We start from the raw sequence: 25,043 nt of genomic DNA, 5'->3' as shown, positions 1-25,043 counted from the left end.
TCGCGTTTGCAACGTCTAACCAAGTGTGATAGAAGTTTCGTACCCAATGCGTTCACGAATGGTTCTATTACACGAGTTTTTTGACGTTATATTGCGAAATTTGGCGGAAACTATAGTACATCTCCATACGTAGCACATTTTTCCAACACAGCCTCCCTTATCGTTACACCTAGAGATCACCACAGCAGACGGAATCTCAAATCAACCACGTTCTGATTGACGGACGGCACTTGTCCGACATTATCGACGTTAGGACCTATCGTGGCGCCAACATCGACTCCGACTGATGGTCAAACTGATGATGATGATGATGATGATGATGGTTTCCATTCATTGCAGCACGGTACTAAGCCCGATAGCAATGGGCTGTCCATCCAATGTGATTTGATCAAGCAAATCATTATAATTATACAACCAAGATCATACAATTATATATAGTGCAAGCCATCGCATTGGAGGATGCCCCAATGAATGTGAAAAAGAAGAATCTGATGGTCAAACTGCGCCCAAAACTCTCCGTCATCCAGGGATGGGAACACTCACTTGCAAAGAGTTACATTCACTTGTTATTTTCTCAGCTCTGAAGCGTCTTATCAAGAAACTATGTATGGACGACTTTTGCCTTGTGGTTTTGTCTAAAAGTTTGCCAAATAGAGTAAGGGTCGCACAAGCATACCAAAGTATTGACAGAGCTGTGAAAACGACTCTACACGAGGTGAGTGTAATTTACATTCACCTTGTGGAGAGTTGCCTTCGCAGCTCCCTCACGACTTCGGTATGCGTGTGCGACCCATACTCCATTCGGCAAACTTTTAGACAAAACCAATAGGCAAAAGTCTTCCATACATCATTTCTTGATAGGATGCTTCTGAACTGAGAAAAGAGCAAGTGAATGTAACTCTTTGCAAGTGAGTGTTCCCATCCTTGCCGTCATCAACAACGTACGGTATCGGCGACCGCCACGGTACAACCTAGAGCGACTGAAGCAATCGGATGTCGCCTCAGCATATGCGCAGAATCTCGAAGCCGCGTTGCCAGACGAGGGCGAGCTCGATAAGGTCCCTCTAGAGAACTGCTGGAATACAGTGAAAGCAGCCATCGACGACGCAGCAGAGAGCACCATCGGGTACGAGGAACGGAGTCGACGGAACGAATGATTCGACGAAGAGTGCAGAACGGTTTTGGAGGAGAAGAACGCAGCGAGGGCGGTAATGCTGCAGCAAGGGACTCGACAGAACGTGGAACGTTACAAACAGAAGCGGGAACAGCAGACCCGCCTCTTTCGGGAGAAAAAGCGCCGCCTGGAAGAAGCGGAGTGTGAAGAAATGGAACTGCTGTGCCGTTCCCAAGAAACACGGAAGTTCTATCAGAAGCTCAACGCATCCCGCAACGGATTCGTGCCGTGAGCCGAAATATGCAGGGATAAAGACGGAGGCCTCTTGACGGACGGACGTGAGGTGATCGAAAGGTGGAAGCGGCACTTTGATCAGCACCTGAACGGCGTGGAGAACGTAGGCACGGGAGCCCACGGCAACGGAGGAAACGACAACGCCAGTGCAGCGGAGGACGGAAATGAATCAACTACCACGATGAGGGAAGTTGAGGATGCCATTCACCAGATCAAAACCAACAAAGCAGGTGGTAAAGATGGTATCGCAGCTGAACTCATCAAGATGGGCCCAGAAAAGTTGGCCACCTGTCTGCATCGGCTGATAGTCAGGATCTGGAAAACTGAACAGCTACCGGAGGAGTGGAAGGAAGGGGTAATCTGCCCCATTCAAAAGAAAAGCGGCCATTTGGCATGTGAGAACTTCAGGGCGATCACTATTTTGAATGCTGCCTACAAAGTGCTATCCCAGATCATCTTCCGTCGTCTGTCACTTAAAACGAATGAGTTCGTGGGAAGTTATCAAGCCGGCTTCACTGACGGCCGGTCGACAACGGATCAGATCTTTACCGTACGGCTAATCCTCCAGAAATGCCGTGAATACCAGGTCCCAACGCATCACCTGTTCATTGACTTCAAAGCGGCATACGACAGTATCGATTGCGCAGAGCTATGGAGAATCATGGACGAAAACGGCTTTCCTGGGAAGCTGACTAGACTGATTAAAGCAACGATGGACGGTGTACAAAACTGCGTAAGGGTTTCGCGTGACTTATCCAGTTCATTCGAATCTCGCTGGGGACTGCGGCAAGGTGATGGACTCTCATGCCTACTCTTGAACATCGCTCTGGAAGGTGTGATGCGACGAGCCGGGCTCAACAGCCGGGGAACGATTTTCGCAAAATCCGGACAATGTGTATGCTTCGCGGACGACATGAACATTATTGCCTAAACATTCTAACGGTGGCAGAGCTGTATACCCGCCTGAAACGCGAAGCAGCAAAGGTCGGACTGGTGGTGAATGCCTCAAAAACAAAGTACATGCTGGTAGGCGGAACCGAAAACGACCGGATCCGTCTGGGTAGTAATGTTACGATAGACGGGGATACTTTCGAGATGGTGGAGGAATTCGTCTACCTCGGATCCTTACTGATGGCTGACAACAACGTGAGCCGTGAAATTCTGAGGCGCATCATCAGCGGAAGTCGGGCCTACTACGGGCTCCAGAAGAAACTGCGGTCGAAAAAGATTTACCCACGCACCAAATGCACCATGTACAAAACGCTAATAAGACCGGTGGTCCTCTACGGGCACGAGACATGGACCACGCTCGAGGAGGACCTGCAAGCACTCGGAGTTTTCGAGCGACGCGTGCTAAGAATGATCTTAGGCGGTGTACAGGAGAACGGTGTGTGGCGGAGAAGGATGAACCACGAGCTCGCTGCACTTTACGGCGAAACCAGCATCCAGAAGGTGGCCAACGCCGGAAGGATACGTTGGGTAGGGCATGTTGCAAGAATGCCGGATAACAACCGTGCAAAGCTGGTGTTTGCAACTGATCCGGTTGGCACAAGAAGGCGTGGAGCGCAGAGAGCACGATGGCCGGAACAGGTGGAGCGTGACTTGGCGAGCAGACCGAGGATGGAGAGCGGCAGCCACAAACCGAGTATTGTGGCGTACTATTGTTGATTATGTCTTATCTTAATGATGTTGAACAAATAAATGTAATATGTAATAGTGAAATATTAATTTATCGCGTGCTTCGCCACCAGTTAACGAGATGTTTGCCCACCAAGATCACCTATATTAGGTTCCGGGTCATTTGGCTGAACGCCGTTTGGCCGAATGCCGTTTGGCAGAACGCCATTTGGCCGAAAGGGTCATTTGGCCGAATGCCATTTGGCCGAGTGACGTTTGGCCGAAAATTTATGATGTGTTTAAGCGACCATGCCACTGTTCCCTGTCTCAGTATAACTCGAAAGAACAGCCTTTGATTCAAAGAAGAAAAAATCTTTGCCAAAAAATTGGCAGTTTCAATGCCAACCAAGCCCTGGATATCAAAAATAGAAAGAATAGCCTTTGATTAAAAGAAGGAAATATATCTGATGATCATATTGGCAGTTAGAATGCCAGAAATTTCCTTGAATACTTTTGATCATGACGCGGCTAAACGGCATTCGGCCAAACAACCCTTTCGGCCAAATGGCATTCGACCAAATGGCGTTCGGCCAAATGGCGTTCGGCCAAATGGCTTTCGCCCAAACGACATTCGGCCGAACGGCATTCGGCCAATAGGGCACGTTCGGTGTAGTACTAGATTTGTAGTAATGAGCTGAATTTTTGTATGGTGAGAAGGTCAATTCTCCGTTTCTGCAATGAAATGGTAGAAAAAGCGTGGGTATTATGATTCCTTGTCTAAATTGATGCTGTTTGAGCAAAACTTTGGATAACTATGTTGTTTATGTTGCAAGAAATGGAGAAAACAACAACACTGTTACTTAAAGTTTTGCTCAAACAGCATCAAATTAGGCAAGGAATCATAATACCCACGCTTTTTGCACCATTTTATTGTAGAAACGGAGAATTGATCTTCTCACCATACTAAAATTCAGCTCATTACTACAAATTTAGTACTTCACCGATCTGTCCTATTGGCCGGACACCCCAATATTCACTACCGGGGCCGCTTGCTAAGCGGCTGAAACTGGGTGAGACACGTGTAGCTCGTCGCCGGATCGCACCAATGCACTGACGTTGCCGACGTGATGGTTATCGATGATCTGGGTTGACCTCTTCCACCACCGGGCAGACAATCGTGGATGTAGCTTGGGCACGGTCCCATAGTGTAGGAGTTCGATGTTAAACCTGATTGGACGTCTATCAGGGCTGATCTTGTGCCATCGGAAGCCACTTGGAAAGCTGTTCCCATCTTGCGTGTGTTGCCGCAGCTCTGGTGAATAGTATGATTTCCTCTAATCGTTCGATCCATGGATCCTGTTTCGCCTGCAGCACCACTGTGTATACCGAACCTGCGGTTCATCGGTTAATTGGCAAATATGCGGGTGCTCCAGAAACAGTTGAGAGAGCGGCAACTCCTCGTATCGACACCCTGATTTTCTAGAGGACCATGGTATAGAGTTGAGCTGAAAGTCCTTCACTGGCACTAGAACGTTGATCAGCCGCCCCTAACATGGGAAAATCCTCTTTGCCTGTCAGCCTACGGACGAAGTTGCCATCAGATCCCCCTAAGGTTGGTGTCAGCCCGGCCGGAAGCTGTTAATGACCTCAATGGAGTCTGTATTACACGTTACCCAGCCTTTGCCGTCTCTGATAGTTCACCACCCGACTGATTGCATCTGCATCCGGGGTTGATGAACAGCAGCCATGTTTCAAATCAAATTGATATCGCACAAATGAGAAATATTTTTGCAGTTGCACTCATACTGATTATTTTAGGTAGCAGTATACAACTGCAGTAACTTGTTGAAGTGATTTTTACGTTGGGGACTTGCAACACAACATTGAGCCCGGTTGAGCCTGGTGACAGCCGATGTGAAAAGATTGCAACACGCCAAGAAAAGCGCGCATGGAATGCTATCATTAAAATTTAATGAGAATTTTTCTGGCCTCCCTTTCGCTTGGTCTTTTTCTGTTTTCTCTCTGTAGAATGCTGATGATGATTATGACAATGAAAGAAGCAGGAAAATGTGGGAAGAGAAGGTGATAGTCTAAAATGTCAGCTAAAGGTGCGATTCGCTCGGAATTTATAGTGTAGGTTCTGGTTCGAGATAGTTGTAGAAAGATTGCTTGCCGGGTTGGGTTGTGTAGACAGAGAGGCTGTGGTGCAGCAAAGGAGGTGGTGATTGTGGCGTGCAGAACAACCAAGCGAAATGAGCAGCAAAAAATGCCTCACCTCACTAGACATTGAAGAAAAATGGAGAACGATGATGAAAACCGTCCCATGGGAGGAGTTTGACGAACATCCTTCGATGCGAGCTTCCCTCTTAAGCTTGTCCGGAGTTACGCCATGCCATGCTAGGAAATTATAAAACCAATGGAAATACCCCTTCCATCATCATCCAGACCGGGTTGGACGCAGGTGTGTACCAGCGCTACGCTGTGAGTGATGATTGCAAAAAATTATTACAAAAAAATAGGAAAATCTTTTACCAAAGGAGCAGTAACATCCCCTGCTACGACGAAGCCAACAACGTCGAAGAATGCCGACAATAACGTGGCAGAGCTATACACATAGCCTCATAGTAGAGCCTTGCAATGTAGGCGGCTGTCTGACAACTATAGAGCAACGTCTTGGCAACTTCTGGAAAGGGAATAACGGAGCATTCCTTAGCTTTATTTCTTCCTGCATGGTTGGTAGGTGGGTACAACGGAGAGTGGGGAAGCCTCATTGTAAGATATAAATAATGAAAAAAGTCCTTGTGAAAAAGCGAAAAAATCACTTTAGCCATTCATTTAACGAAAACAGAGCGACCGATGCAGTTTGCCGGGAGTTGCGGTGGAAAACTGCGGGTTTGAGGGCTCTACGGCAAGATAACGAGAAAAATCTAGCGGAAAGGACTTGATGATGAATACGGGCGAGCGATAAGAAAGAAAAAAGAAGAACCTAAAGGTATTTTATTCCCCCGACAGATCAGACGATGGAGATGCTGTAAGAGGATTGTCTTCGTGGTGTTTAGCTTGCGCTGAGATGGCTTTCTTCTTGGCAACTTTATTTTCCGCTGTTGTTGGCTTTCAAGTGGTATTCGTTTGCAAACACAGAAACCACTGAATAGGTTTATTGTTCCAACGGAAACAAACGATCGATTCGCAGCATTGATAGGATTTAATGTTTGGGTAATGTATTGAATCGTTAATAGTGTTGTACGAATTGTGGTGATATGGAACTCCCGATTCCTTTGTAATATCAGTATGATTAACTGAGAGCTTTATTTAAATCGCCCATATTTGTATGTCGTGAGACAGTTGTAATAATATTCTTTGCCAAAGAAGTCAGAAAAACCAATACGTAAAAATACTGGACTGACCGGGAATCGAACATTTCACCCTCAGAGCGGTATATTTCCGAGTTTACCGTTTTGACTATGTACAGGGGATGGCCAAAATGTTTGGGATAGGCAACTTTTTTTTCTCTCGCAAATAATTTCAACATGCTATAATTTTCCATAGAGTGCATCAAAAAATCTCAAATTTTGACTGCTTGTCAACCTATTATATGTGCATCATTGGTACAAATTTGGGCTCGATTGATAAATGTTTCGCAAAGTTAGAACCGTTCGGGTAAAACACTATTTTTTAGGCAACTCATTTTTGAGCTGTCATATCTCGGAAACCAGTGAACCGAATTGAATTAAATTTTGAACGTACACTAACAATATGCAAATGCTTCACAAACTATTTAAACATAGGTACTTTTTAAACGTTGAAAAAAGTTATCATGGATTGACAATTTTTGGATTTTTCTCGAAATAATGTATTTTTTTTTTTTACATCAATGTCATTAAATTTTAGTGTTTATATCCAAAGATTTTCCACTTCTGTTCTCAAGCTATTTCTAATCAGATATATTGGAGCCTATTTAGATTGAAGGAAGAACACATTTCGTAATTTTTGTGTGGTATTGTAAATTTGACCTATTTTCTTCTATATGGGTCAAAATTCCAACCCGGTATAACTTAATTCGCCGTAAGAAAATATTAGGGGTACTCACTAAACAGATTAAATTGCTGCGTAAGCCATGATTTTCTGCTTATTTGAAGTTTTTCATAGTTTTGCGAATGAAATAATCAAAGATTGCCTTGGTTATCGCGACAGGGCCCATATAGCCGAGGCGGTAAACGCACGGGTATTCAGCATGACCATGCTGAGGGTGACGGGTTCGATTCCCGGTCGGTCCAGGATCTTTTCGTAAAGGAAATTTCCTTGACTTCCTTGGGCATAGAGTATCTTCGTGCCTGCCACACGATATACACATGCAAAATGGTCATTGGCAGAGGAAGCTCTCAGTTAATAACTGTGGAAGTGCTCATTGAACACTAAGCTGAGAAGCAGGCTTTGTCCCAGTGAGGACGTTACGCCAAGAAGAGGAGAGGAGGTTATCGCGACGTTTAATCAGTTTAATCAGTTTACGCTGTTAAGTGAATCCCCTTATTATATTTTATAACGTCGTATTAAGTATCAATATATTGTTGATAAACGTTAAAAAAATCATTCAATTCGGTTCACTGGTATCCGAGATATGACAGCTCAAAAATGAGTTGTCTTAAAAATAGTGTTTTACCCGAACGGCTCTAACTTTGCGAAACATTAATCAATCAAGCCCAAATTTGTACCAATAATGCACATATAATAGGTTGACAAGCAGTCAAAATTTGAGATTTTTTTATGCACTCTATAAAAAGTTACAGCATGTTGAATTTTTTTGTGGGAGAAAAAAAGTTGCCTATCCCAAACATTTTGGCCATCCCCTGTATATGGGACCAAACACTCTGGTTGGTAATAATATATACACAGAGAAACAGACGTCACACTCTCATTGCTTCCCATCGATCACCTTCTTAACGGCAGATTCAAATATTCAGTAGTAGGTCGATCTACCAATCGCGGCGCTGGTATCGTCTTTGCTCCTGTTTGACGTTTGCTCACTACCGACATCTAGTGGCGGCCCGACCAATCACAGTACGTTTAGCATTGGGCGATTGCGTTTTTGTGACGATGTTTTTTAATGAAATTTATTCTAAGTGTTACGTCTGTTTCTCTGTGATATATATAACCATTATCCTTAGGAATGTACGCTTTTCTTAGAGCAACGATGTAACCAAAGTAGAAAGAATAGACCCCAGGTGCACTGTTCCGACAACGAATTATAGGAACGACATCCACATTGATTCATCACCCAGTAGGTAACTTAACAAGCGAATGTTTTCATTTTTGTGTATTGTGATAATGCGACAACAAATGCCACTGATAACAAAAGAAAAGATAGACACGGGAAAGCTAAAGCAATATTCTTTTCTATGGATATAACCGTGCTAGTCGTTAGTGCAACTACTCTGGCAGGGAACCCAGCAATGAATAATGGTTCTGTGCTCAGGTGCAACTTATTTCCAGGATTATTTGTTTTGCTTCCGGGGAATTTGTTTTTTTTTGTTTGGTAATTTGATAAGATGAATGGTTTGCAACAAATATTCGCTTAGGAAAGGATAGGATAGGAAAGATGACGTCTTTGGCAATACTTTAATAGTGATGATATTATGGGAACTTGAAAAATGGTGAGTAGACAACCTAGGATGAGTGCCAATAATCGCTCTGGTCGTCACAATTTCCTTTCTCACGCTTGCACGGGTCGCTAAGGGTAGTGCAACCTATAGGCCTATATACACTCTTGTCTTTCTGATTCAGACTAGTTGAGAAGATGCGTTCCTATGTACCAAGCAACTCCGAGAAGGAAAAACGGGCGAGCCTGTCCAGCAAGAACTCGACTTGGATGGTCGGTCTATACACCGGTTCAGCAAAGGATACCAAATGGCAGATTCAACTTCCACATATGCGAAGTGCGAAGACGTCGGCAAGCTGCACGATTTGGTTAAACAGTACTCAACCGTTGAATGCGTTGATGTTTCGGCAGACAAAGAACCGGAATTCGAAGAAGAGATACGGGCCAAATCAATCTTGGAGCGAACAACAAGAAGTGACGGCGAAGGGTTCGGGACCAGGTTGTTGTGGCGATACGATGTTGTGGAATTTCCCGACAGCTTCCCAATGACGGTTCGAAGGCTAAAGCGTTTCGAGAGGATACTGAAGAGAAACCCAGGAGTCGAGGGAAACGATCAATGCCAAATCGTTGAATACCAAAGAAAATCATACATTCGTAAGGCGTCGGAAGAGGAACTGAAATCGGCAGAATCAGGCTATCTTCCACTGAGCGTTGTGCAGAGCCCTAAGAAACAGAGCAAGAGCAAGATTCGCCTCATGTCCTTGTGTCCTTTCGGGCGAACATTCGAAGACCGTTCCAGACTGCGGTGATTGACACGAAATCGAACTCACTCAAAGTGCAAATTTTCGGTAATACCAATCCGTCGGCTGTAGAATTTTGAAAACACTTTGCGCGAGACACAGCTTACCAATCAAGTGGATGTTCATGTGAACCGACACCAAACTAGATGTCACATGGATCAATTCTAATAACCATCGATACCGCCAGTGCGTGATCCGAAGATTTGGAGAAAAACTTCCTGATAGATTGGAACCCCTTTTCCGAGGGTGCACCATTGTCTGAAGGAGTTATACAAAGCACAGAACTGCCCCTGGTGCCAGGCTCCAAAAAAAAAAAACGCATTTCCAAAAGAATTGAAGCTATTGAAGAAGGTTGTCGAAGAGAATCGATCTGCGAAACTGGAAAAAACAATTCGCATCTACAAATTGTCACTTTTTTGGACGACCACGGCGTGATTCGACGACGAAACATTGCTAACACTTACAGGGGATAGACAAAATGATCGGGACAGGCAAAATTTTCACTTTCCAAAAAATATTCAACTAGCTGTAACTTTTCGTAAAGTGCATCAAATATTCTCAAATTTTTACTGTAAGTTCTTCAACTAGTTGTGTATCAGTGAACAAAATTTGGAAAAGATCGGACAATTCTTGACGAAGTTATAAAGATTTTTGAAAAAGATAAAATTATCCGATAGCCAACTTTGAGCTGTTATATCTCCGGATTCAATGAACCGATTGCAATGAAATTTTGACCATTCATGACTTATATAATGAACTCTGGAAAACATTTTACTTAACTTGAAAATTTTAACAAGCGAAAAAGTTATAACGATTTTATTTTTTTCACGATTTTTTAGTAAATTGGTCTATTTTTAATATGTATCCCATTACTTTTTCAATTTATTGGCGGCTATGTTGTTACTGTCCTTCAAAACGTATTTATATATAAGTCAATTAGAGGGAAACTAAATGAACTATAATTTGCATCTTGAATTTTGAAACGATGTTGATGTTTTGGATAATTTGGTGTTTTTTTTTTTAAATAATCTAATCGTTATAACTTTCTTCCGTGTTAAGAATATTAAGTTAAGTCAATGGTTTTTCATAGCGTATTATATAAGTAATAAAAGGACAAAATTTCATTGCATTCGGTTCATTGAATCCGGAGATATAACAGCTCAAAGTTGGCTATCGGATAATTTAACCTTTTTCAAAAATCTTTATAACTTCATGAAGAATTGTCCGATCTTTTCCAAATTTTGTCCACTGATACACAACCAGTTGAGGAACTTACAGTAAAAATTTGAAAATATGTGATGCACTTTTCGAAAAGTTACAGCTAATTGAACATTTTTTGAAAAGTGAAAATTTTGCCTGTCCCGATCATTTTGTCTATCCCCTGTATGACCAAACTGAGAGGAGTAGTCAACACAAGCCCGCTAACGTATATGCCACTGGAGAATGATTCTCAGGAAGCCCTAACTCCTAATCATTTTCTCCTGCTCAGCGTCCTCTAGCATCCTGAGCCTCAAGTGGAGCGAGCTGAATCCCTGAGGAACAGTTATACCTTGATGAAGGGTCTACTGGATGATTTCTGGCACCGTTTAAGGAGTTTTTGCCGACCATTACCTTACAAAGTGCATTGAAAACCCCAGAATTTGCGAGAGGGTGAGCCTGCTGTAATCATCGTGGATGAAATTAGCAGAAATGGATGGCTACGTGGACGAGTGTTATCAGTGATTGAAAGGCTGGGACGGGCGAATTAGGATGGTAACATAAGGCTGAATTTCAAAAGGCTGAATGCACATAAGGCTGAATACAAAAGGCTGAAATTACAAAAGGCTGAAATAACAAAAGGCTGAAAACATGGCAAATTCCAAAACTTGAAATATGCATAATAATGAACTCTATAGAATCTGATTTAAAAGATGGTATTACACAAGGTATTATATTTTCCGGAATGCTATTCTCCGGAGTGGCATTTGCCGAAATGTTGTTCCCGTTGGTGCTGTGTCATTATGCCGAAGGATATCAGGCCTCAAATGCCACTAAGGCGAATGGGTTATAATGATTTTAATGCAAAGGAGGTTTACTAGGCAGCCTAGTAGAATGGTTAAATTATGATCTATGCATTTACCTCGAAAGAACAGCCTTTCTAAAAAGCGGGAAAAATCTCTAATGGAAGAGTAAGTATTGTGGCCGCAAATAGTACAGTATAACGACCAAGCGGAAAGGTTTGATGATAATATCTGCACTGCATACTAATAACTCACCCGTGAGTGATGTTTCCTTCTTTTAAAAATAGGCTGTTCTTTTGAGGTTCTTTTGAATATGCGTGCGCATATTCCTTAAAAACGATTCATCGGAGATTTCCCCTTCTTTTGAACATAGGCTGTTCTTACTGTGTTTGAATGTTATAGCTGCATCTTTTTATCAAAGGTTTTCCTTCTTTTAAAATGTTGGAAGAACCATAATTTAAGTTCAGGTGTTGAAGCTGCTTACTTTTTACCAGATGTTTCTCCTTCTTATAAAATAGGCTATTCTTTCAAGCAGTATTGTATTCGAACAGAACGTGAGCCAAAAATGAACTGTACACTTTAAATTTTTTGGTCGACAAAGCATTGAACTTGCCTGTCAGAGCTTTTGCTGCTTAAGAGCGCCCGTTCGGTTCCCATTCGACTCTGAGTTCACATGCGCTTATCTTCATCATTAAATCCTATGTGTCTTCTTTCCTAGGACTAGAACCTTGTGCCGCTTCTACATGTTTGGACGTTATTATGTTATGTCACAGGGAAATGCATCATAGATCCTTTGGTACGACATTGTGGTCTCGGATATTGAAATACAGCTCCAGGAATTTAGATTTTTCGAAACACACGATGCGATGGTCGGACTGGTTCACTCTTCAATAAAAGGAGATTGAATTAGCCCAAAAGATTGCCAAAATTGAAGGGTGAAATGGCGCAAATATGACCATTTTAGTATCACAGATACCAGGGTAACATGTTAGTCAGCATGCTACGGGTTCAGTCCTTTCCAGTTCATGACGCGTTCAATTTGCATGTTCAAATATATTTGATCGCAGTGTGCCGAGTGTGAACTTCAATGCAAATTGAACGCGTTCACACTGCAGTGCTGCAATTCGATTCTGAATTCTTATGCGCACAACATTGGGGGAAATAGTTTCTGTCCATATGTGATGCTAATAAACCTGTTTAGTCACCCGGAGTTCCTTAAGAAACTTAATCAAAAATGGCCAACTGATGGACCGACGATCAGACTCTATTGGTTTAGGCAATTTTATGATTTTCGATAATTCATGCCAATAACTCCGTTACTGTATTGTATTAAATCATATGATTGGAAATCCGGATTTTCTAAAACCCATGTTGACCGGACTGGTACGCTCAGATATGGTTCCAATAGCAGAAGAATTTCTGAATCTAATGAGCTCAAAATGTTTGAAATCTGTGGAAACAGGTAGGGAGGTATGGCCATTTCAGTTTCGCGGATTTCGCTAGTGTTCAATTTAGAGCTCGCACGCGTTATAAATTTAGAACTGAACAAAGTTCAAACATTTTTGAGCAACAGTCAGGTTTTTGCCTCAACTACCGCTTATTACCCGAATTACCCGAACAATTGTTTACATCTAAGACTCATTCAACCTAGTTTCCGAGTTGACACACATAATACTTCAAACGAGTGGAAATAAATTGTTGGCGAAATCCTTTGTCAATTTGAGCTAAAATAGTTTAGTATTAGCGGGGTATTGGCCGATATGATACTGAAGAAAGTAAAATAACATAGACATTATGATACCGAAATCCATTACATTATGTTCTTTTCATCAGTTAGAGTTAGCTCACGTAACCAAATGTCCATTCGATGAATAGTCAAATCGATTGAATGTCATATACTTCCTCTTCCGTAAAATGGGTTTTGACCAAATGACCGTTTGACCAAATGTACTTTCGAGCAAAGATTCTTTTGTTTCCTATGATCATTTTCAAGTCGAGTCAAACGTTTATCAAAGACCAATAGATTAGCCATAAATGTCCAAAATGTCATTTCATTTGATTCTCTACAACTTTCAAAACTTTTCAACATATTGATATCTTTCAGCCTTTTGATATATTTCAGCCTTTTGATGCTTTCAGCCTTTTGATCATTCAGCCTTATGTGTTTCAGCCTTTTGATCATTCAGCCTTATGTGATTCAGCCTTTTGTACGTAACCCGGCGAATCATACCGGTCTACAATGAGACATCTACAGGAATTCTGCGTAGACCTGCATCGAAGATTGTGGCAATGGTGATCCTCAACGGGAGTTGCCAATGGGACTACTAGGGAACACTAGACAGGCGGATCTGGGGATGTTGGGGACACTAAGCCACTGTCCACGAAAACTTCAAACGCTATGACAGTGGAGTAACAGCTTGTTTGTCAAGCAACGATCTCGGCTAATCACCAACTGGCTCAAACCAGTTTTGAAAATCACAAAGAAGGTAGGGTTTATCTTCTTCGAGCATTAGCTAAACCTCACCCCGCTAACGTAGTGCACACTCAGCGCGTCTATCTGTGTCATACTGACCCCAATGCACGACTTGGATTAAATAAATTGACGGGAAGATTGACGGATGCATGCGGTACTTTCTCAGGGCGTCCCATAGGTTCTCGTGGTTCAGATAGATGCTTCCTTGGCGCATGAGCGAAATGGTTGATCTAACCATTCCCAGATTGAATCTGGTTGTTGCCAATTTGTAATAGTTTTTTTTTTCCTATGGAAGCACTGACTAGATACTTGGTAATTTTTCGACTTTCAATCACAGAAAAAGCGTTGATTATTTCAAATCATTGCCTACGTTTCGATTCTGTGGTTGGGATCTTCATCAGGGCTCGATATGAATCAACTTGGGTAGATCGTGTTGATCACATGAAGAATTGTCGTTTTAATGAGGGTTTAGCACCGATTAGTAAAATCTTGTCAGTCCCCGTAAGAAAAAAACTGACTAGATACTTTGTGGAATTTGCTCAGAAACTGTTGGATTCATAGGAGCTCGAACGAAATCTTTATAAAATTTATGGAAAAAATTGACGGAATCTCTAAAACATCATTCTCACTTATGAAACCATGATTCAGAAGAATTGAAACAAAGTTGAGTCACCCCAACCTCATGACAGCAAAATGTGTTCTATAAATAAAAAAAACGCTATACTTACGAAGCGAGTTCCTGAATCCCCAGCGAGTGCAGTACGGTTGGCAAGCTTGGCAGTGAGTGACAGGATGTCAGTGCCTGCTGTCTCGGGTAATAAAGCGTTAGGACAAGACAGATTTCCTCCCGAGTCGTCATGCCACCTGTGGAAACCAGAAACATAGAAAGATGACGCAACATTAAAATACGGAACAATATCAATGAACCCGAACCGGAGATGAGCTGGGAGGTTGGGACTGTCGCATTCAGTCATAACGAACGGGTCTTACCCAGGGTAATGGATTTCCGCGAAGAGCTGTCATAGATACATTCGGCAATCAGGCTGTCACCGGGGAGTGCCTTCACCGGCGCCGGCAACCATCGGTAGTCCTGATAGCTCGGATCGACGTTGGTGTCATGAACAATCGGTTGGAGCTCCTCGTTTCCACGAATCTGGAAAAAAGGTGCGAAACACAAGAAGAAAGAAAAAACCGCAACCGGGAAACCGGGGGGAAATTAAATTCCTTCGCTCGGTGCTGCTGAAAAATCCAACACACGTGGCGAACTCACCTGCCTGAGCTTCACCTGCCGGCCGATGAGATGAGTGCGCGTCATCACGGCGAAAATATTAATTCCCTCCTGGGGGAAGCTTTGCTGGGTGCACGCTCCGATGCAGTGGCCTTCGGAAACTACCTTTTCCTGGCCGGGCGGGATGATATGGCGCCAGTTGGGGTCGATCCCCACCGACAAGACACCGGCATCGAAATTCCGCAGCGATTGCGTGTAGTACAGCTTGAGGCCGGAGTTATCAACCACCTGCTGCTCGGCCTCCGGTTCACCATCGTCGTCCCGGTAGTCGTCCGGTTCGTCATGGTTGTTACCAGCATCATCATCGACATCGTCATCATCACGGTTGCCGTCTTCGCCATCGTGGCCATTGTGGATGTTCATATTGCGTTGCTGCTTGCTCAGATTCTTCCGGTAGAACGATGAGAAATCGTACGAATAGTCCGGATTGTTGTAGTGCGTTTCCAGCAAGTAGTAGGTGGCTTGGTGTGAGTCTAGCGGGTAGCCGGCTTCTTGAGGGAAGCTGAAGCCCTGGGTGGGAGAATGGAATAATTGGAAATGGGGTTCGATTATGATAAATTGCCTGTTTAACTTGGATAAAAATTATATACGTATTATGATTTTTGTGGATTAAACCAAAGAAAACGCAGAATAAATCATCAATGTATGGACAGATTTAAAACAGCGCCCCTATAGGGGGCGTCTAGAAAGAAGACATCAATTAAATAGCCGTCAATAAGATATTTGTACCATTGCACAAACTGCCGAAACTAGCAGGACAAAAAGATATAATGATTCTCTAGATCACAGTATATTTTTTTCGGCTTTTCTCTGCAATGTGTTTTTTTTTATTCTTCAATCACTTAACTTAATTTACAGATCTTTTGACCATTAGGGCACTGCGTGAGGGATTCCAATTGGCAGCTACACTTACACTTTGTAAAGCGCCTAAATGTATTCTATTCTAATTCTACTATATTAAACTGGTTGCCTTTGCGCTGCTGTCACTTTTCTACCCTATCCATGGTGAGCGGATATTGATGTGTGGCTGTTAAATATTCCTTTTTCCAGTCTGATTGGGGGTCCATTATAAGTTGCCGTTCGCCGATGTCCAAATATCCGGGTTCGTTTGAGCCATGGGCTCAGAAGAGGGTCAGTGTCAGCTGCTCTCGGGAGGATGAGCAACTGACGAAAGTGCCGGGGCTGGGATCGAACCCATGACCATCTGATTATGAAGCAAACGTGTGACTACTTGCGCCCCAACAATGATGTGTTTTATAAAGCAAGATTTTTCATCCTATGACCCATACTTTCTCTTGTTCATTTTTTTCTTTCCTTGCTTTTGATTACAGTTTGCTTTATTTTATTCGGTTTCAATTATTTTTTCTTAAACCCACCCGCTCACGAATGAAAATGACATACGACTCATCAAACTCGCCACATCAAAAACATTGTCATACGTAGTACCTGTTTACCAACGAAACCTCTCATATCGTTACACCTGGAGATGGCCACAGCAGACGGAATCACGAAACGACCACGTTCTGATTGATGGACGGCATTCCTCTGACATTCTCGACGTCAGGACAGGACCTATCGTGGAGCTAACATTGACTTTGACCAATCCCTGGACTTTTCGTCTTCAACAATATACGGTACCGACGACGATCACCACAGGACAACCTAAAGCAACTGAAGCCACAGCATGTCGCCTCAGCTTACGCACAAAACTCGTGGCAGGGTTGCCAGACAAGGGTAAGCTCGATGTTGCCCCTCTAGAGGATTGCTGAAGCAAATTGTTTGACAAGGAGTGCAGGGGGATTTCGGAAGAGAAGAATGCAGCGTAGGCTGTAGTGCTGTAGTGCTGAATCATGTAACTCGGCAAAATATGGAACGATACAAATAGATGTGGAAATAGCAGCCCCCTCTTTCGACTCTCAAGACTCTAGACTTCCGACTCTTTGAAGTATTGTAAGTTGGAACTGCACTTCGATGAGCAACGACTCCTAAGCTGAGGGAAGTAAAGGATGCCATCCATTAGCTCAAGACCTGAAAGCAGCTAATAAGAATGGTATTGCAGCTGAACTCAACAAGATAGGCACAAAAAGTTAACCATTTCCTTGCATCAGTTGATGGTCAGGACCTGGGAAATCAAACCGCTACCAAATTATTGAATTCGTGAAAAATTATCGCATGAGTTATCGGGTCGGTTTCATCAACGACCGGTCGGTAACGGTCCAGATATTGATCGTTCGACAAATCGTCCGTATGTCGTGAATATCAGGTTCCCATTCACCACCTGGACATCGACTTCAAGGTGGTATACGACAGTTTCGACTGCATAGCGCTATTGAAAATCAAGGACAAAAACGGCTTTCCTGTGTGGCTCTGCGACAAAGAGAACAATACTACCGAAAATCTGTAAGTTCCCCCATGTAGACTTCTTGATCTGGGCAATTTATGTAGGCCTTATGTAGGCTCTCGTAGAACTCATCGATTGTTTGCACAAATATGCAATTTCAGTTGCAGTTCAGATATTCTACTTCCAGATTACTATGATATCAACTCCACGTTCTGCTCGATCGCCACCATTTTTGCAGATATGGCATTCGTATAAAGTGTTGGCCACGGGAGTCACCGCTCGCGTTCTCCAGTTTTGAGCCAGCATATCCTTAATTTGTGAATTATATTGAAGGATTTGTTTTAGCAAATTTCACAAACTATTCCTCCAACATATTTCGAACAATAAACTAAACAAATCTTGTAAGGATTACTTCAGAAATTATGCCATAAATTTGATAAAAAATACTTTAAGGATTCCATGAACAATTATTAGAGAGATTTCTTTAATCTTCATGACATTCTACCAGGGATTCTTCTGAGAATTTCTTCCAAAATTCTTTCAGGCATTCCTTTAGAAGTTTATTCAAAGTTCGGTAGAGATTCTCCCAGAAATTTGTTCAAGAACACATTCATTAACCCTTCCATACATTCCTTCCGAAATTGCTTCATTGAAATGGATTCCTTTAAGAAAATGTTTCAGGAATTTCTTCATAAAGTTCTGCAGATTTTTTCAGAAATTACTCTAGAGGGTCCTACAGAAATGTTTCCAAGATTTTTTTTTCAAAACATCTTCCTTAGGTTTCCCTATTAATTCTTTTATGGATTCTTTAAACATTTTTGCAGCAATTCGTTCCAAAAATTAAAAGTACTAAATTCCTTCAAACGTATATCCAAAGTTTCCCTCAGAATTTCTTCTGGGGACTCATTAGGAATTTTCTTAAAAATTTCATTAAAAATTTTTCAGGAATTTCTTTAAAAAATCTCCAGATATTCCTTCACAAATTCCATTAGAAATTAACTAATATTTTCAAAATCCATTTTTGTATACATGTACAGTACGGATCAAGGCATCTTTTGATTTTTTTCCTGGTGCATAATGTTTTTCGTTATTGTAAAAACCAATTTAGAACAAAATTTGGAAAAATAATGTTTCTGCAAAAACGAAAAATATTGCCTCGTTTTTCAATAAAATATCGGTAACCAAAATATGAGAAAATGCATCCAGTTTCGCCTTAAGACATTTCTCCATGGATTCATTCAGAAAATATACTTTGAATCCTTTAAAAATTTATGAATTTCTTAAGAAAATCACTTTAGAAGTTTGAAGTTTTTCATTTACAAAATACTTCAAAAATAGGAATGTCTTCAGAAATTTCTTAAGGTATTCCTGAAAATCCTGAAGGCCTTCAGAGTTTGTATCATTACTTTCTGTGATTACATCAGGAATTTCCCCAGAGATACCTACAGAAACTTCTACAGATATTCCTTCAGGAGTTTCTCCTAGAATTCCTTCATGTATATTCCTATGAATTTCTTCAAGGATTCTTTAAAAAATCATTCAGAAATTTCTCCAAAAATACACCCGGTAATTTCTGCATGGATTGCAAAGAAATTTTCAAAAACACTTGTCCAAGAATCTTTTACAGATGTTTTTCTAGGTCACTTTCTGAAAATTTTCCAATAACTCTTTTTCTCTTCAGATTTTTTTTATTTTCTTAAGTTTTTTTTTAATTTTAAGTTTTTGCCTTTCTCGTACACCAAAGTGTACTGAAAGGCTATATGTTCACTCAAAAAATGAATTTTCCATAGAAGACTCCAATCAAGTCACATATACCAATCAACTCAGTTCGACGAATTGAGATGATGTTTGTATGTATGTATGTATGTATGTCTGTGCGTAAATAAGTTCACTCAGTTCTAAAGAACTTCCCTCTCTCTCTCTCTTCTTGGCGTAACGTCCTCATTGGGACAATGCCTGCTTCTCAGCTTAGTGTTCTATGAGCACTTCCACAGTTATTAACTGAGAGCTTCCTCTGCCAATGACCATTTTGCATGTGTATATCGTGTGGCAGGCACGAAGATACTCTATGCCCAAGGAAGTCAAGGAAATTTCCTTTACGAAAAGATCCTGGACCGACCGGGAATCGAACCCGTCACCCTCAGCATGGTCATGCTGAATACCCGTGCGATTACCGCCTCGGCTATATGAGCACTTCCAATTGGCGGAATTATAGCACGAATCGAACCGGAATTTTACCGTGTTGTTTGCTATTAAAAATGGCGATCTAAAATCCAAGATGGCGACTCCAAATTCAAATGGTGTTTTTGGCTCTAAAACGATGCAATATGGGCATTGCATTGCGTGCCTACTATGGGCTCCAGAAGAAACTGTGGTCAAAAAAGATTCACCCCCGCACCAAATGTACCATGTACAAGACGTTAATAAGACCGGTGGTTCTCTACGGACACGAGACATGGACGATGCTCGAGGAGGACCTGCAAGCACTCGGAGTTTTCGAGCAACGGGTGCTAAGGACGATCTTCGGTGGCGTGCAGAAGAATGGTGTGTGGCGGAGAAGGATGAACCACGAGCTCGCTGCACTTTACGGCGAACCCAGCATCCAGAAGGTGGCCAAAGCCGGAAGGATACGTTGGGCAGGGCATGTTGCAAGAATGCCGGACAACAACCCTGCAAAGCTGGTATTTGCAACTGATCCAGTTGGCACAAGAAGGCGTGGGGCGCGATCTGGCGAGTGTTGGGCGTGACCGACGTTGGAGAGCTGCAGCTGCAAATCGAGTATTATGGCGGCAAATAGGACAGATCGGTGAAGTACTAGATTTGTAGTGATGAGCTGAATTTTAGTATGGTGAGATGGTCAATTCTTTGTTTCTGCACTGAAATGGTGCAAAAAGCGTGGGTATTATGTTTCCTTGCCTAATTTGATGCTGTTTGAGCAAAACTTTGGGCAACAGTGTTGTTGATTTCTCCATTTCTTTCAACATAAACAACATAGTTTTCCAAAGTTTTGCTCAAACAGCATCAAATTAGGCAACGAATCATAATACCCACGCTTTTTGTACCATTTCATTGCAGAAACAGAGAATTGACCTTCTCACCATACTAAAATTCAGCTCATTACTACAAATCTAGTACTACACCGAACGTGCCCCTTTGTTGATTAACAGTATTATCATGAATTTGATGTTAACTAAATAAATGAAAAAATGACCCTTGATGGAAGTCCGATGTAAACTGAAGAGGAATTTTTGAAGGATGCTCAAAAAGCATACTGCAGAAATTCCAGACAAAGGTAGGGAAAGATTATTTAAAAATGCCATGGATCCCTTCTGAAGGGATCTCTGAAGAGTTTCTCAAAGGATTCCTAGAAAAATTCCTGGGAATGCGTATGGAGAAATTCTAAGAAGGATTTATTCCACTATTTCCGAACGGATTAGTAGAAAAATTCCCAAATGTTTTGAAAATGCTTGAAAATTTTGCAAATTTGGAAAACTTTTTGAATGAATCACTGAAGAAATTTCCGAAGAAAAAGCATTCTTTTGAAGGAATCCCTTAAAGATCTGAAGAACCTTCTGCACGTTTTCCCATAAGCATTTCTTGAAAGAAAATTTAGACAAAGCATTGCTTGGCCTCCTGGTCATCCAGGAATTATTTCTGAAGCGTATACTGAGAAAATATCAGGAGTTATTTTTGAAGGATAATCGGAACAGTTTCCAAAGGAATCATTGAAAAAAAGGTCTGAATAAATATTTGAAGAAATTTATGAAAGCAATCTCTGGAGGACTTCTAGAGGTATTTCCAGAAAAATCTCTTTGGATTTTTGCAAAGGAATTTGTAAAGAAATACTAAGTAATAGTTCCTGCATGAATTATGCAATGCATAGGAATCATGATAAGAAATACCTGTGGCAACTTCTGAAGGAATTCCGAGAAGAATTTATGAAAGAATTTTTGATGATGATTAATTAACCTGGGCTTGTTCGGAAATTGTTGAAATTGTTAGAATTTTTGAAAATAAAGTCTGAAGAATCCGTTTAGACTGATGCATGCAAGAATCTCTGATGTAATTTCCGAAGGAATTCATATGGATATATCTGGATGAATTCCTGCCTAGAACCGTGCAGACCGTGGTTCCTAGAAGAATCTTTTAAGTTTTTTTTATTGAGAAACTCCTGAAGAAATTCGAAGGAAAATTACTGATGGAATTCCAAAAAGAAACTTGTGAGAATTCGTAGGAAAATTCTAAAGAAATGCATGAACAGGAAATCATTTCTAAGGGTTACCTGAAATCATTGGAGGAATTCTGAAAGAACCCCATATGGAATTTCTGGTTGTTTTACTGGAGGTTGTCGTGAATAAAACAGTTGAGTTGCTTTGGGCGGTTTTCGTTATTCTATTACCAAAAACTGTGGAGCATGCCGAGATTCTGTGGCGTGGCCGACACTTGAAATAGATTTTCAATGTATTCCAATCAGTGTTTCCATCGGTTAAGCTGGTCGGGTAGCAACTGTCCAGACGAATCTTTCATGCACATCGTTGCATTAATCTTAGTCGTACGACGATGACGATGGGGGATATCGTGAAATATATTTGAGATGCTGATCAAGGTGGATGATATTGTCATTGCTGTGAAAGTGCATCTCCAATAACAACAAAAAAAGTTGACACTCAATGCAATGGATTGAGTAATCTTTAAGGCTATATGGGCCAATTTTTCATTTACAATGCCTCAGATAGATGCCCAATTTTACTTGAAGAGTACTCTAGAGCAGGAAAACAACATCGTCATTTGGTAGTAGTACAACTTTGAAAAACATATTTATGAAGCCTTGGCCGATATCCGTGCAAAATATTCAAGACTCAAAAAAAGTCTCGCGTTTCTCACAATGATTTCACACATCAGTGACTGCAAAACTGAATACGAATCTGCAAGTGACCATGAAAATACGCGCAGGTGGCAGGTTGCTAAATCTCATCAAACACAGAAACACCCACCTCTCACCGAACCAACGATAGTTTCACCCTCGAAGTTACCCCTTGGATCAGAACTATCTGCCAAGAATGGAAACTAATTTTGTTTCGATTAGTATTGCGAGCAATCAAATTAAGCTCATCAGTCGGAAATCACGCAAACCAGAGAGAGCAATGCTGAGGATGTCTCCTCCGACTGGATTGTGTGCCTTGTAATCTGGTTTGCTTCGTACCCGGGATTGAACATCCATTCTCTGTTTTTTTTTTCTTTTTGAGTTCGACTTGGATGCACTTTGCTTCCACTTCTCTGCTCTGGGAGGTATTCGTTTGCCAAATGATTCATTTGGGAAAATTGTCAACACCGGGAGCACGTTCCGTCGTCGTTGGCTCTCGTCGTCGTGATGACAGTGCAGTGACGACGACGGGGTGCAATCGGAAAGCAGATGCTTACATTGTTGAAGTGGAAAATTGCTTTCTTTGTGATTTGATTCGTGAGGCATTTCTCGTCTAGTTCCATTGAATCAAATGGAGAATTTTCCATCAATGTAAGAAAGTTTATTTTGTTATGGTATTGGGGAACGTGTCTTTGAAAGGGAATTGATTAAGAACAAATCTTCGTATTTGGTTTTGATGAGTCTTACTATATGTGTACTTGTTTACTAATGTGTTTTGACGAACTCAATGGCTGCTTCCTAATGTAAGTATTCACTTATTCTAGTATATTCTCTATTTCCCATAAATTCTCGTTGAATTTCACATTATTTTCTTTTTCTGTATATGCATGGATTCCTACTCATTCCCATTAGTACCTGCCAACCTTAACATTACATGAATTGCACTCCAGCACACAACCACTGACTGGAAGTCGATGATTTGCTCGGGTGAACTTTCAACGCCCATGAAAGGGTGCACAATTTTCTTCGAACGCAAATTACTGTAATTCTGACGCGACGCCGTCGCCATCATCGCTCGCTCAGACTTGCGACTGGTCGTTCGTTGTCGTCATCGTCATGTTTGCACGATTTTGATATGAACCTACTCCGTACTGCTGTTGTAGAACCGTGTAGCTAGGCAATTGGAGTTGATCGTCATCATCACTACCGCGTCCGCCGCCACGTCGTCGCCAGTGTCTGGCCCAAACTATCCCCAGAGAGTGACGGACAGGGGTAGAGGTACCTATGGTAATCATCACTTGGAAAATCGCGTTCGACGACCTTCTCGCTGGCGCTGCTGGCACGGTTGGAAAATTGGCCTGAATTCGTGTAACGCCAGGGAGCAACGTGACATTTAGGAACTACCTGCTATTCCCAAGGTGGCAATCGCTAAATTGAAACCCTGTGAAAGTCACGCTTCTGGTCGCGTTTAGGGAACGTCTCGATTGACTGGCTCGACTTCGGAAAGGTGGGTAGGTCGTTCCCAGAGGACTGGAGGAAATTATTGGGTGGAAAAGAAAGGATTTGCCCTTTTCTGGTTTTGGAGTATGGGCAAAAAATGCATGCACGATGGTTGGGAGACACAGTAGCAAGTCGTTTCAAAGTCCAAATATTGAGACACACGTAATAAAAATTTACTGCAATCGTGACTGTCGAAAGAGATGAACTGGAAAGGTGTTAGTCATTTATTTTTCGAACTTGCGAATGAAGGCATAAGAAAAATAAGTTGTTATATAGATTGTTTGTCGGTTGATCGGGTATGTAGATTCAACATTTCATTCGAGTATAGGTAATCCACTACTATAGTGACGACAATAGGGCAGAACGTGAAGTTGACTCATGGTGATGTTGAAGCAAATGAAGCAAGTTATCCGGTGGAAACCATTTAACGACCAAATCTGTGTGTTGAGACTTCAGATAATCACGTCCACGTTTTTTCAACCACATGAGCATCTATGAAAACCGTCAAAGTTCCATGATGGTTTCTATACAGAAAGCTTCTACAATCAGAATGACAGAGACAACAACGGTCACGAGGGCACTGCACTGTGTTTGTTAAAAAAGCGTGCGCTCAAAAACGCTTAATTGTTCAACATGACCACTAGAAAGGGTTTTCTATTGTAATGCCGCAGGAAGGGAATTTGTCCGTCCCACATTTTGAACTCGCTAAAATGCGTTTTGCCTCTGTTGGATCAAAGATGGAACAGAGTTCATTTATCATTAAACTTACTCAACATCAGAATTAAGCAGTACATACTACAAAATTAACAGTTTGTTACAAGAAGTGTTGAGAATAATAACCCAAATGAGGAGCCGAGTGGATACAAATCTCGTCAACCGGATAATACGTACTCAAATTAGTCCTATGACGCCCGTATGAAGATACAGTATCCCGAAGTAAACACCAAAGTTGTACACATACTGGGGAGATCAGGACGCACCGCCATTCACCACGCTATACTTTAAGGCTATTCCCAATGCAGCAACTATGGAAGTCTCACAGGAAGTGCGGCTATTGAACAGTTTAGGTTGATTCCCCTTACTATCATGATGTACCAATCAGATTACAGTGTACCATCTCCTAGCAGAGCAGGTGTCATGTATAGCAACGTGCTTT

General features: G+C 41.8%; 1 protein-coding gene across 1 annotated transcript in view; it reads right to left on the bottom strand.

Moving 5' to 3' along the window:
• LOC109421132 (MOXD1 homolog 2-like) overlaps window positions 1-25,043 on the bottom strand; it is a 404,404-nt gene that overhangs the window by 64,433 nt on the left and 314,928 nt on the right. The window contains exons 6-8 of the mRNA XM_029875425.2: window positions 15,165-15,692; window positions 14,885-15,047; window positions 14,623-14,758 (exon numbers count right to left, since the gene is read on the bottom strand). Coding sequence (XP_029731285.1) covers window positions 14,623-14,758; window positions 14,885-15,047; window positions 15,165-15,692 — 827 coding nt within the window. The remainder of the gene's footprint in view (window positions 1-14,622; window positions 14,759-14,884; window positions 15,048-15,164; window positions 15,693-25,043) is intronic.

Source organism: Aedes albopictus, chromosome 3, assembly GCF_035046485.1.
Source record: "Aedes albopictus strain Foshan chromosome 3, AalbF5, whole genome shotgun sequence".
NCBI classification, from domain to species: domain Eukaryota; kingdom Metazoa; phylum Arthropoda; class Insecta; order Diptera; family Culicidae; genus Aedes; species Aedes albopictus.
The sequence above is the reverse complement of the archived record's forward strand: the minus strand, read 5'-3'. Positions and strand labels throughout refer to the sequence as shown.